Here is a 14,430-nt window from a genome sequence, read left to right as displayed (position 1 = left end):
AATTATGCTTTTGGTGACAGCTTTGCTTTCCTCATTTTTTATAGTTAGCTTTCAGGTAAATTATGATGTTGTATTCTGAGAGATTTCATATAAAAAAATTTATATTTTACCATTGATTTATTTGTATTTATCCAGAAGAAAAGGAAGTGAATTACAAAAGAACTGTCGTAAGCAAAACAGGAGTTTAAAGTCCTGTTATGAGTTCTTGGAGGCCAGTTGCTACTGTTCTGGTCACTAGCAAGAAGAAATACTAATATTGCTTATATAAGATAATTAATAAGATATTATCAATGTAAGAGACATATTCCAGACCTGGCTTTTAAAAGATTGCATTCTGAGCAGGCATCAGTGTTTTTAAGTTTTTCTCTAAAGATTTCCAGGCAGCCAGAAGTTCAGATGATTTTGCAACCAACTGCATATTTCTGTAGTCTTTTTGTATAATGTTTATTTTTGTATTTGACAACAGTCATCATTGCACAATTCAGATGTACCTCTCAAGCAAATAATTTACTGAAACAGAAGGGTTACAGGGTGTGAATTATGGGTTAAACCTGAGGAGGGAAACAGGAGCATTATGTAGATAATTAATACTCCATCAAGAAAGAATTAGATTGTGCAGTAACTAATATGTTATTGTCTTATCTTGTTTATAGCTATGCCACTGTACTGTGGGCTTTTATTTTGTGAGATCTCTGAAGCTAAACAGGGTCTTACCTGGTCAGTCCTCTAGATGGGTGGCCTCCAAAGAGCATCAGTTGTTGCAGTAAGTTTCTTGGTGGCTCAGTAGGGAGTATGTTTTCCTGCAACTCAGTCTTTAACCAATACTTTGGCACAGCGTTTGAAAATACTCATGCTGCTGGATGTCCATCTTAAATGAAGGTCCTTTCTACTCTGAGGATATTAAAGCTTCTGCATCACTATTGATACTATGAGACACCCAAAGCCAGCCCAAATTTGGGTGGTGAGAAATCAAAATGCTATAGAATAACAAATATGAAATTATTACTTTTTCAGCCTTACTTATACTGCAAGGAGGTGGAATATTAAGGTGTTATGGGAAAGCTTTTATGCTCTACAAACCTGTTGCAAATATACAGTGTGCTGGCAGAAAATGACTGTGATTCCACTATGGGAGTTTATGATGGAAGTTCGAAAGTGCAGTACTCAAAAGTGCTTTGAAATCCTGTGTAGATGAAAGGTGCCATGTGAATGTATATTCTGTTCATCTGGTTATTTGTTCCATTCATACATATAGTGTGCTTCTGTTTTTTCCCTTTGGAGTGTGAAAACAGTTTGAAACATTATATCCCACCCATCTAAAAGGAGATATGAAACAGTAATGATATAACTAGAAGAAAAAAAAATACAAAATGTATCTGCATTTAAAAAATCTTAGCAATTATAAGAGAAAAGTAAACAAAGTGAAACCTTCCTCATTTAAAATTGCTATAGATAATTTTTTTGTATATGGGTCACATATAAGGCTGCAGATATTATAGTCAGAATATTTGTGTGTATGAAAGTATAGTAAGTAGACCAGGTGGTTAATCATGTTGCAGCTTGTTAAAAAAAACCTAAAAACAAACCTCAAAACTAGAATCTGACTTTCTTGCCAGGTTCAAGCAACATCAGCGAGAGTACTTGTATTCCCAATATTATTTGCTTGCCTGTTTAAGAGGCAAGAGCAACAAGAACTAGCTACATTGTAAGACTGACCTATTATAGTTTCGTTTCAATTTCTGTAGCTAGACAAACTGTTCTAGTTCAGCAGTCATAATTTATGGAGTAACCAGGAACTTGAATTCAAAGATAATCCAGTATTGCAATTTCGTTGCTAATCAGGCATTGACTGTTCTTAATTCATTTAGTCATACAGCTGTTTCCAAAAAAAAAATGAGTTTTTTTGAGAAAATGATAAGCAAAACCACCTAATTGTTTTTAAAAAAGCACCACACCAAAATATTTATTTTCTTTTAAATATAGTTCAGAAATATAGTTCATTTAAATAAACTATAATTTTAAAAATCTTTCCACAATAGCATTTATTTCCAACATTACAAATCTATCAGCCTAATGACATAACACTTCTTCATTTTTAAAATGCATTATCAACAATACTGTCACAATGTACCTACTGTATTGTTCTTTCATACTGAAAGTGGGATTTTAAAACCTCTCAGGCCTTTGCTTTCACTTGCCTTGCTTAAATACAGCCCTGAACTCCAAATATGGCAAATTTACTGTTTTCTGGATGAATTTCTATCAGTTTAATACCACGGGCAAACTTTGTGTCTCTGGCTTTTCAGAAAGAATGGATAATGTCCTAAACTGAATCAGACCTCAGGAAGACTGAGAAGGAGGGAGGTGCCAGGTGGCTCACCAGGAGGGACAGTTAGTCGTGCTGCACTGTACTTGTTCAGCTACCCATTTTAATAAACTTTCAGTTCACTAATAGCAATGCTGAATTTTGTTGTTCTGTGCTCTAGTCTGTCCTGAGAAGCTGACTGAATTACATGCGTGCCTTTCTCTTTACTCACTTGAATCTGTGCATTTGATTGACTGACTTGAACAGTTTTGTGTTACTGCACAGTGACATAACTGAGTGTTGGGGAAACAGGGACTGACAATCTGTTTTGGTTGTTTGGTTTGGTTTTTTTACCTAATTGTAATTTAAAGACAATTTTGCAAATATTATTGCAAGTTATTCAAAGTAGTAAGGGTTACTGATAATAACAAAGGTTTGAAGATGAGCATCAGAGCCCCAATGCATACTGAAAGTATGTCTAAAATATTCTCTGTTAGTATCTCCTTTTCTCTTTCCCTTCTGCTTATTTTTAGTTAACACATTATTTATCTTGTTTGTGTGAGTTTTAGTATGCAATATTTCCGTTTCTGTTTTTGTGACCAAGACAAATATTTAAATTGTTTTCTGACTTGTCTTTCTAATTGTGAGTCAGATGTACAATTTTTCATGTTTTAAATTGCTAAGAGTCTGTGTGCAAAGCTAACTATTTTTTTTTCCAGAGTCCTGTTCCTCCTATCATGGTAGTAGTATGGGAGATGATGATATTAACATGTGGTCAGAGGCAACAGATGAGGGACTGCTGAGCCAACATCTTGCAGAAAGTGGAGTGGAAATAGACCCTGAAAATGAAGAGCTCATTCTGAATATTAGTTCTCGACTACAAGCGGCTGTTGAAAAGCTTCTGGAAGCTATCAGTGAAACTTCAAACCAGGTAGGGTGGTTTAATAGACAAGCATTTTGAATTTTGTGTCTCCACTAATTTTCTTTCTTTCATTTTCTGGTGAATGTGTTTTTATTAGCCTAAAACACGTAGGCTGATTTTGAAAGCTGAAACAATACTTCAGGTACCTACGCCTGAAAAGACTGCTCCAGTATGACTTTGCCGATTAATTTAGTTTCCTGTTAGAAATTTGCTTCAGTCTGCAGAAGCAGCCTGAATTTGGGCATGTTTATCAATCTAGGACAGTCTTTCATTGCTTATATGGGTCATCTGCATTCTACTGCAGTGCAGAGATGAGACAGGAGGTGTCAGAGCATATTGAGCTGCCCCTAGTGAAGAGGGAGGATTAAGAGGAACTATGCCCAGTTCTCTTGAAAAACATTTTAGTCAATTGACTGGCCAAAAAGGTGGAGCTCCTCTACTGTTTCTTCCAACTATGATTTAAACATGGCCAGTTAAGTGCATATCCACTTTGCTATCAGAAAATGAGTCTGCACTCCAATATTTATATGAGGTATGTGATTCATGAATAGTGTCCAAAAAAGAGGCAGTTAGGGTACTTTGTATGGTGGGATGTTGGTTGGTCTCTGGAGTACTTCCTTGTCAGTTGAAATGGGAGCTATATACCTAACTCAGTTCAAATCACACTGCTTTTGTCATGCGCTTTACTTTCAGATTGTGTACATCTCAATTTGAAGATGTCAAAGTATTAAGCTCTCTTGAGGAACCCAGTCTTTAGAGTCAGCTCTTTAATCTATTTGAGACTTGAATTCAAAGGCTACAGTGTGTTTTATGTCAGAGGGCAATCTATTAGTTAACCTGGTAATACTATTACTTAAAAAGTCATTGCTTTCTTATCTCTTGGTGTAAAATGTGTAAATCATAACTATTGGAAAGAAGGAGAAAAAGATTATGAAAGTACTATGACATTTCAACTCTCTAATGCTTTAAAAGTATTTTTTGCTTTTGAAAAATACTTAAAATATGAAGTACTCTACTTTTTTGTAAAACACTGAAAAGATAAAAGACTAATTTGTGACTTACTGAAGTTAAAAGTAATTTAAATACAAAGTCATCAAACCCAGCTCTTACTTATCTAAATCAAGTAGTCTGGTGGATCTTATAAATCCATTTCTACATTGCATTTATTTGCAAAGTTATTCTGTAAAAACTCTGTTCCCTTTGAGCATGAGTTCAGTTCAAAGGAGATGTCTGGCTCTATGAGGTCTTTTTTCAGCTTAAGGCCTAGCATTCCATAATAACAAAAAAGGCTACACAAATACTTCAGTGTGCAAAGGTCTTAAAAAATATAGTTAAACATTTGTAGGAAATACTGCATTCAAGAGTAACTGTTACAGACAAAAAACAATTTCAGTTTTACAGTCACAAAGAATTCATTCTGTGATTATAAAAGTATTGTCAATTATTTATTCCACTTGATACTTATTTTTTCTGAACATTCACTGCTGATCTTTAAAGGCAGTAGTTGTATACATACCCCTAAATTATTTTACTTTTGTGACTGATATTTTTGCAGTAAGTATTTGCTTTTCGTTATACCAATGAAAACACTCAGTGTATTATAAGCAGCTTACTTTTATTTACTGTCAATTGATCAAGAAAGTTTATTTTTGCTGCGTAGCTTTGTAGCTAAGACCTTGCCAATACCAGCAACTGAGTTATGTTTTGGCTCAAACACACACACATATACATTCTTTTCATTATTGTGGATTATAAAAAGATGGATTTATCCCTGATGATTATATATGTTTGGCTCTTTTTTTTAGTTAATAAAATGTTCATCTATTTAAACAGTTTCCCACAGTATAAATACTGACATCTTTTCTGCCTGTTCTGTGCAGATACTCTGCAAGCGTTCAAGCTTGTCTGCTTTGTAATGACTGCTGTTTGCTTACTGGATTATATACAGGTCTTATATATACCAAGGTTTTACAGGTGACTTGAAAATTATTTTTAAATATTCAGAAAGTGAATACTTTTATTTTTTTTCTACTCTGCAATGTTTTATAATCTAAAACTAGTTACAGGCAGAAAAGATTTTAACCTTTCCCCTTAGTCAGTTGTATTGTGCATACAGACATGTATTCATCTCTTCAAATAAACTTAACAGACTAAGAGAAACCTGGCAAAATCTTCAAAGTAACTATTTGAGACCTGTCTGAACACACACTTTCAGACCTGAAGTGCAGTTTGAATCTTCAGGCAAGGCATACAGTGGGTGTATTAATTCAAATTCCACCTGCTGGTGTTATGTATAGGTAAATTGGGCCACTCCCCCGAACTCTTTCGGTTGGGAGATACAGGAAGCCTTTAAACTAGCAGAGTTTGAGAATGTTCTTCCTGTTGAATTAACTCCAGGAACAGGAGTGAATGCAAATAATGACATAGCTCTATTTTTCTTTCATTTGCTGTAGCAGAGTTGGAAAATCATTTTTAGTTTCTGTTTTGCTAGCTTGCTTGTCTGCTGCAGCGTTCCTGTGCAGGTAAAACAAACACTGTGCTTCCTTGCCTTGGAAATTACTTGCCAGCTGCTATTGGAAGATTTCTGTTGCTTTTTCATGTGAAAATTCTCTAAGAAGGATGTTTTAGGAGTTACCATATGAAGTTTTCCTGTACCTCTCTATTTGGGATTAATCCACCCCTGAATTACTCTGCTTGAAACGTGATCTGAGGCTTCCTGTGGGTTCTGAGTAGGTTTATCACCGACTGTGCTGATATGAGTCTTCAGACTGCTGAATGTGCATGTTCTATTATAAATTCCTGTGAGAAATTTCTAAAGCCAGCCTAGCTAGTGTGAAATACCTGCGTGACAGTTGAGAAGACAACAAGAGCAATATTTTTTGAAATGGATTCTTACCGCACCTACTGGGCATCTAATCTGTTTAGTGGTCTGTGGACTGAAGGCCAAGAAGAAGATATATATGAGGTTGAATCTCGTGTGCCTTTACCATATCCTTTTCCTTTTACTGAACACTTGGATGAGAATAATTCTGTAGTTGTAAATACTTCAATTTTTCACTTCAGTCACAAAAAAAATGGACACATTTTGAAAGTTGTCTCTAAAATCTCCTTGCCTACACCTCCCTATTCAGTAAGTATAAAAGTTTTTAAAAGAAATTATATTTTTAAACAGGTTTAAATAGAAGAGAAAGCAGTGAAAAATTATATAAACTTGTCTCTATCATTAAAGTTACTGTGTACTCCTGTCGCGTTCTTTTCCTAGTCAGTTTGTAATAGGCACTGAAAAAGATTTAATTCTACAATTCTCTGATGATTTCTAACGAAAGAAATTTAGCAGACACAGAAGTATGTTAAATACAAGAGATTTGAGATCTCTTTTTTAATCATTTCAATGTTACTTACTTATTAGATTACATTTTTCTCACTAAGAATAATTTATGTTGCAGGAGGGACTGCAGTCAGTTAAAGTTGTTCCTTTATAGCTTTGGTACAGTGACTAGTAACAGTAACCAGCACAAGCTGGCTAATTGCTTCCAGTGATCCCATGGAGAAATTGTTGATCTTAAGAAGTCATATTTGTGTTTGTACTTCCTTTTGGTTTTGCCCTGCGATATTTTTAATAATACCTTGAGTTGTCATTACTGAAAAGAGCTGGAGAATAATTTTTGTTCTGAGTTTTAATTCAATTATTTCACGCATTTCAGTAAGCCACTTTTATGATTGTCTATGTACAGTAAACCTATCATACGTTTCTCTTTTATCCAAGATGGGTCTTTCATTAAGGACTTCAATGTAAGGATAACGTCAGAATACTCTGTGACTTTTAAAAATATGTCAAACCAGTGCAGATAGTCAGCTCTACTGTTTAGACCTTTCTTTAACTCCTGTCAGAATAAATAATTAACATGAACATGTTAGTGATGTCCATCTAAAAAGGAATGTTGTAGAAAAGTAATCAAGTATTTAAATTCAGTGTATTATAAAAGAGAATGTACTGATTATTCAGACATTCTTTTCAAAATGTAAGTGGATAATTTTGTGTGCAGAGTTCTATTAAATGTTTCTTAACAGATTTTTCTGAGTTTTTAAAGTATCATAGTCATGAACTTAGGCGTAGTTAGTGAGAAAGCTTTTATTTTTTAAGAAATTGTGACACAGAATATTTTATAGAAACTATAGATGTTACTCATCTTCCAAGTATCTGCTAACATCCAGAATATTAAAAAGTAAAAAAACCCAAAACAACAAGGAAGCAGGAAATGTGTTATTTTCTGACATTGTTCTCATTCAAAACAAATTGCCTGATTTTGAATACAAGCCACACAAAGAACTAATATATAGTTCAGCTCTGACAGCTTTGTTTGTGTCCCTCAAAGAGGTGGATGTAGACTGTAAATGTTAATGGTTGAGAAGCAGAGATTTTGGTAATTGACTTCAGTTTGCTGTTATCTTAGAACATTTAGTGTAATCAAAACTTCTAACATTAATGTTCCTTCTTTGCACATTATTTTGCTTTTTTAATTCTAATTTTAATCAGTTTTGAAATTATGACTTTGGGTATGTCCGAACTGGATAGTAAGTATGCAATTTTATGTGACCTGGTTTTCCAGTACTTTAAGATAGTGGCGTAGTGAGATTGTGCTACATCTGTGTTAGTTAATGTTAAATATTAAGCCACCAGGCAAGTGGAAGAGAATAATAAAAGAATCCTTAATAATTCTGCTAGGTGGACAGCCACAATTGGAAGAAGCATTATTTTATTGCCTTGTTGGTTGAAAAGTGTGATATGTTCAAAATTCACATTGTCCTGGTGTTCTAATTTATTCTCATGTTAAGGAGAAAAAGAGAGGAAGCACCATTTGTGTCAGTTTATAGTAAAGCTTCTACCAGTTCTATGCAATGTTTTTTAGCCATTCTAACTTTACGGTGGGTGATAACTGACTCATATTTAGTGCAAAACTCATATGTACATAAAGGTGAATCTAGTGTAAACTCATAAATTGGGAATTACCGGAACAAAGACAAGGATTTAGCCAGGTGGCTCATGGAGTTCACTATACTGACAAAGCTTATTTGGTTAGACTTTTGTACTGTCAATCTTCATAGTGTACTTTGCAAATGGGTGTTCAGTAAAGATATTATTGAATGTCCATTGAAGTTATGTGAGACTTATCATCACACTGTAAAACAAATGTTAATTAAATAGGAATGATAGAACAGTTACTTATCCGAAAATCTGGTTTATCTAATTTCTGTAATATTTTTCCTGTGGTAGCTTGAACATGCTAAAATTACTCAGACAGAACTCATGCGAGAGTCCTTCAAAAAGCAACAAGAGGCCACAGAATTTATCAAGTATCAGGAAGAGCTACAAGAACGTCTTAATGAGGAAACCAAAGCCAGAGAGCAGTTGGCATTGGAACTTAGTAAAGCTGAAGGTAAATAGCGTATTTGATGAGTTGTTGGACTTTTCCCCCACTTACCTATTAATTGGGTAAAGAAACTACAAATTTGATGAATTTCTTTGCAAATTTTAGAATGTTACCAGACTTCTGAATAGTTCTGGACATCATGACCTCTGGAGCTCCCTGCCAACATCAACCACTCTGTGATTCTGTTTCCCAACTTTGACTCACTTATTATTGTCTGACTTATTAAAAATAATAGAGTGCATATGTGTTAGGATCCTCAAAATTAATTTATTTTGTTATAACATGTCTATGCAGACAAGCTTAAATATTAACAACTTAGAATCCTAGAGTCATAGATAGTTGAAGCTGGAAGACACCTCTGGAGATCCTGCTTAAAGCAGGATCAGGTATATCAGGTTTACCAGGACTATGTCTGTTCAGATTTTGAATGTCCATAACCTCTCTGGGTGCTTTTTCTAGTGTTTGACCACTGGCAAAGAGGGGAAAGGAAAAAAAAAAGGTTTTTGTATGTTGCAATGCAGTTTCCCATATTTCAATTTGTGCCTGCTGCCTGTTGACATTGAAACAGAATCTTTACTCTGATTGTGATCATTGGGTGGTGATACGTTTCAGTTTGCACTGTTTAAAGTGATCTTTTAAAAAGTGTATTTGCAACTGCATTAAGGAAGCAACTAAATTTCTTAAGGTCTTACAACAGGGGAAATTTAGTGATTTTTTTCTGACGTTTGAAAAATATGTTCAAATCTGTCAGATATTTAATTTGTTCTATAGAAGTAGATTTATTGTTTTGATAGCTCCATGTTTTGTATCCACCCAGCATTTCTACCATTATGTATAATTAGCATCTAGAAAAGATGCGAAAAAACCCTACCTTATAGGTAAGATCTTTGTAGTACTAAGCAGAAAGATAATTTAGATAGTTTTGAAGCTCAGCAGACTTCTCTGTTTCAAAGTGGGAGCATAGAGTAAAGTTTGACAGCCAAATGTTACTCCTGGAGAATGCTACCTTGCGAGGCTACCTCTTCTTTTTACACAGACAGATAATCCAGCATGAGTTCACATGCTAATAATAGCTGGGACACACATAAGCTGAAAAGGAGTGCAGGTTTCTAAGCCACATGTCTAAAATGTGATATGAAGGACAGTCGGCAGCCTGTCAATTCACACAGCACAAACATTGTGTGTCATCAGCACTAGTACTGGCTGTAACATTTCAATGGCTTTAGCAGAACCAGAGAGGATGAAAATTCATTTCAGAGGGAATAGATTCAAATCTGAAAGAGGCATTACTGCTTTTTCTTTTCTAAGATTAAGAGTGATAAAAAAATCTTGTTTGGAACACATCTTTACATGCAAAAAATACGAAATCTTCAAATATGATCACAAAATATAAATGACCTAAGAATGTATATTCTGGCACAGATGGAGTTACAAAATGCTTAGTATTGAAGAATTTCAGAACATAGGCAGCTCTTTATGTCTGTTGCTGCTCTCTTTGAAGGATAATATTTTTGTCTTGATATAAATTTTATTTTGCAAATTTGCAATTTATTGAAAATCTTCAATAATAAAATAAAAAAACCTAATACATTAGGACAGAGTGGCAGTGTTATTTTGGTTCATGAACAGTTCTAGAACATAAGAGACAGAATTAGATGTTGTTTTAGCCCTTGATAAATATATTGCACAATTGAGCTTGTAAGTTAGGTGCATTTGAAATTAATGCACTTCTAAATGACAGGCACCTTTTTTTGTTGGTGTTGGTATAACAAAACAAAGATGTCATAGAACTCTATTAAACTTCTGCTCATTGAACTGAGCTGTGAGCATACTCTGAAAAAGACAAACTACATTCTTTTATCAAATTCCTTAGGTAGGTATGCAGAACAATGTCTTAGTTCTTTGTAGATCTGATGGTACTCTGTCTTCTCTTGACATAAAATGTGTCATTTCTTTCTTATCACAAAAACTGCTGTAGCTGAGACATTTTCAAACCTCTTGTGTTTTAGTGGTGTCAGAAATGACTTACCTAATGTGATGGAAAAGCTGATGCAAATTTGTTCACTGAACTCTGACAACTTTCATTACATCTCTTAAAAAAAGAAAAAATGTGGCAGGAGTAAATACCACAACATATGATTTTAGCAGGTTACCTCTTCATTGTTCATACCTTCTTGGTGGAAGTGTGCGCCCCATTTAACCTGGGAATGCCCTCTCACTTCCAATCTGTTAAGTACTCATTGTGAACAGCAGATGATGTGGTGGGAATAATTACTAGAGTTAATGTTGTCTCAAATTTTTGAAATGCTGTTAATGATATTTCTAGTTCAGTATTTTCTGTTTCAATATCCAATGTCCTATGTGTCTGTGTTCTCTGTGAATTCAAATCTGGAAAAAAAAGTTTGGTCTACATTGTTAATAAATGGAAACATCTTTAGTTTTCATATATTTTCAAGATAGGGTAAAATCCATCTTTATACTGACTCAAGGCTATAGATTTATACTGATAAAGTACTTTAATGTTGAAAACAGTTTTATGTTGAAAAAATGCTACTTAGATTCTGTGGGTTTAAAAAGAAGAAACCTATGAGATAGGTGTGTGTGTCCAATTAAGACAGTTTAGACATGGCATGACTGATGTCCTATCTGTCTTTTGGAACCATTGATATCCAACATTGACAGAACACACCTTACTGTGGAAATCTGGCATACCTGTTTAGTACCTTCTGTCACTCAGTAAAAATGGCTTTTTTGTTCTGTGGTCAGATGTTTCTGAATCATCTTAAGCCAATACCATTACAGGATTTGTTTAGTTTGTACAGCCCTCAATGAAATTAGGAAATTCCCATTTTTTCCCTATATCCTTAGCTTTGTGCTCACTTCTGCATCATTCAAAGATGGTGCTATTTCTTAGAACCATAATATCATTCACTGAGCACCCCCTCAGTTTCCTAGACAAACTACTTCACAATGAAGTAAATTTTAAAAGAATACAAGGCATTCTCAAGGTAATGTCCATAATTCTCTATTAAAAAGATAATTAATTATACTGTACTACTTTAAAAATTGTGCATTAATAGTAAAGAAATTAAATTGTTTCTTAGATGTCAGCTGTTAAAGGGCTTTTGGGAGTGATTCAGGTGCTAAGCATGGACACTTAATAGCCAGTTTGGGTGCCTTATGATGTTGGAGGCTTCTCTATTATACTTCACCTACAGGAGACCCATGATCTTACAGGAACTGTCGTTTGAGGTCAGACAAATGTCATGAAGCACCTAAAATGAGAACTGAATTAATTTAGATTTCTTATTTCTTGTGTGTTTATTACACATGTATTTTTCCCTGGCTTTGGAGTTCCTGTTTGCTCTAGAGGTTTTGTGCTGAGAGAATATTAAGAGCTGTATTTGGTATTGTGCTACCCTTCCTGTAATTTGTTCATCGTGAAAGAATAGCAAGGACTGGAAGGATTAGAAACTATCAGGTGCTGAGTATCTAACATGCATGTGCATTCATGTCAGAATACAGTAGTGACTTCAATAAGAAAAAAATATTCAAATTGGGTTTGACTGTCTCTTAAATGTGCCTCCAAATTGATGTTCTACAGGCCTCATTGATGGTTATGCAGATGAGAAAGCATTTCTGGAAAAACAGCTCCAGGAAAAAATAGATGTAATTGACCATCTTGAGCAAGAGCTGCTGTGTACAGGTAACAAATTGCAGGAGTTAGAGGCTGAGCAGCAGCAGGTCCAGGAAGAAAAGGAGTTACTCTCCAGACAGAAGGACGCCATGAGAGCGGATGCGGGCCCAATAGAGCAGCGTATGTATTCCTCACAATCTTACTATGAGATTTTCTTATACTTTCAAATAAAATAATAGGTAATCTTGGTGAAAGTTTCTCCCCCCCCCTTAATAAAAATGTGTTAGGGCTAAATGTGATGTTTTCATACCTGATGCCTAATGTTAGCATGATAACTTTTCTTGATACTTAAACAAAAAATGACTGAATTTTTTTAAGTGTTGAGAAATTGCAATTGTTCTTTAAGCTAGAAAAAGCTCTATATCTCTGAAAATCTGCTTTTATTTATATTATCACTGGAGATGGAATAGCACCTATGGATAAAAAAACTGATCTAAATACTTTCCAAATGGAGTTAAAGACAGACAAGCAAGCATACCCACCAGAACATGATTGAACTATATATTACAACCATATTTATTCTAGGCGTAGAAGACAAACTGTTCTGACAAATTCCTCTTCTAGGGAAAAATGGCACAACAGTTGCAGGATAAAGAAACCCTGTTATATACTGGTAATGAAAGCTTTCAGCCCTGATGTTGAAAATCTCAGATAAATACCATGTCTATGTAATCTAACTAACTGCTTACTCAAAAAAAGCATTTACCCTCATGAAGTAAATATGTCTTTTAATTCTTCCTTAAACTAATAACTGAAATTAATGTTTTATGTTTGAGAGGGAAGGAAGATTAGAACACTGGGGTTTTGAGAAGTACTGATCTTTCAAGGATTGCAGTACTTACATTGTAAATAGCGGGATGAAATTACCATTTTATTTAATTTATAAAAGTTTATGGCAATTTACAATGTTGCTGTTTTTATAGATTGCACATCTTAGCGTGTACTTGCAATTTATTCAATCTACTTTGTGTAACAATGAAATTTTAAGAATGACCTGCTGCTTCCTACTCTGTAGTAAAGAGGATCCTTGTCTATGATTCCAGTTTAGTTATTTGTTGTATGGTTTAGACTTCTAAATATTTTAAAATTATTTTCATGTATAACAGCTGTAAGGATAAGCCATTCTATAAATATGTGTAGGTACTTATATCATGCATACCAGAATAACTTACCACATTCCCTAAGTTATCTCAACAACTTTGTCATTAAATGCCACATCTATCTTTGGCTTCATTTTCTCTTACATTGTTACACCACAAGAAAACTATAGCTGGCATGTGAATTACTTTGCTTCTGTTTTTGTTTTCTCTCTCTCTATTCTCCTAGGCCTAGTAGATGCTGCAATCGATGCAGCTTCCCAAGCAGGTGTGTTTGTATGTTGCATGGCCAATCTGTAATTGGGTGGAAGACTTACACGTACTGACTTTGTTAATCAGGATTATTGGGCTTTTGGCTTACTGACATTACTCGTAATTCTTACTGGCCTGCAGCTTTGATGTTGTATTTCATACTCAGTTTTACATTTTGCTAACAACATTTCTTATAATTTCTAAACATAATTAGCAAATTCATCAATAACCATCATCTTATTCACCTATGAATTACAGATACTTAGATGGTATTGGAGAGATATTTTTGTAGCCTTTTATTTCTTTTTATTTCCAAATACAGCTGAGTCATTAATTATGATAACTAAACACTCTATTTTATTGATATATAATGCTTACCTAGAAATGAGAATTGGTTAAATATGATGTAAGATGATGGTACCTAAAGGATCTTTCTTCTATAGTGAAAGTAAATTTTATTGTTTCTGTCTAAATATCAGTCTTGTTTTAAAGATTCTCCAAAAGTAAGTGCACTTTGCAGTTTGGATTTTACCTCGAGGGATTCGTGCGGTTAGTTAATAGGTACTTCAGTGGGCTGTGGCTTAAGAGTCTTAATAAAGTGGTTTGGGGCTTTACTGTATGTGCTTGCCAGCTTTCTCATGAGGACTCAAAATTGGGTATCCATGCAGTCACTGGTTTTGCAAAGCTCCAGTTACAGGTCAGTAATTTCCCTCTCTGTCTGCACA

At 34.5% G+C, this 14,430-nt stretch overlaps 1 protein-coding gene across 7 annotated transcripts in view; it reads left to right on the top strand.

Annotated features, from left to right (window-relative positions):
• AKAP9 (A-kinase anchoring protein 9) overlaps window positions 1-14,430 on the top strand; it is a 115,865-nt gene that overhangs the window by 69,060 nt on the left and 32,375 nt on the right. For 5 of the 7 annotated variants that reach the window (XM_032683242.1, XM_032683287.1, XM_032683279.1 and 2 more), the window contains 4 exons: window positions 3,025-3,236; window positions 8,503-8,665; window positions 12,264-12,476; window positions 13,683-13,721. In XM_032683242.1, coding sequence (XP_032539133.1) covers window positions 3,025-3,236; window positions 8,503-8,665; window positions 12,264-12,476; window positions 13,683-13,721 — 627 coding nt within the window. The remainder of the gene's footprint in view (window positions 1-3,024; window positions 3,237-8,502; window positions 8,666-12,263; window positions 12,477-13,682; window positions 13,722-14,430) is intronic. The other 2 variants (XM_032683271.1, XM_032683260.1) reach the window with 1 other exon arrangement.

The sequence above is a fragment of the Chiroxiphia lanceolata genome, chromosome 1 (genome assembly GCF_009829145.1).
Source record: "Chiroxiphia lanceolata isolate bChiLan1 chromosome 1, bChiLan1.pri, whole genome shotgun sequence".
Classification (NCBI taxonomy): domain Eukaryota; kingdom Metazoa; phylum Chordata; class Aves; order Passeriformes; family Pipridae; genus Chiroxiphia; species Chiroxiphia lanceolata.
The sequence above is the reverse complement of the archived record's forward strand: the minus strand, read 5'-3'. Positions and strand labels throughout refer to the sequence as shown.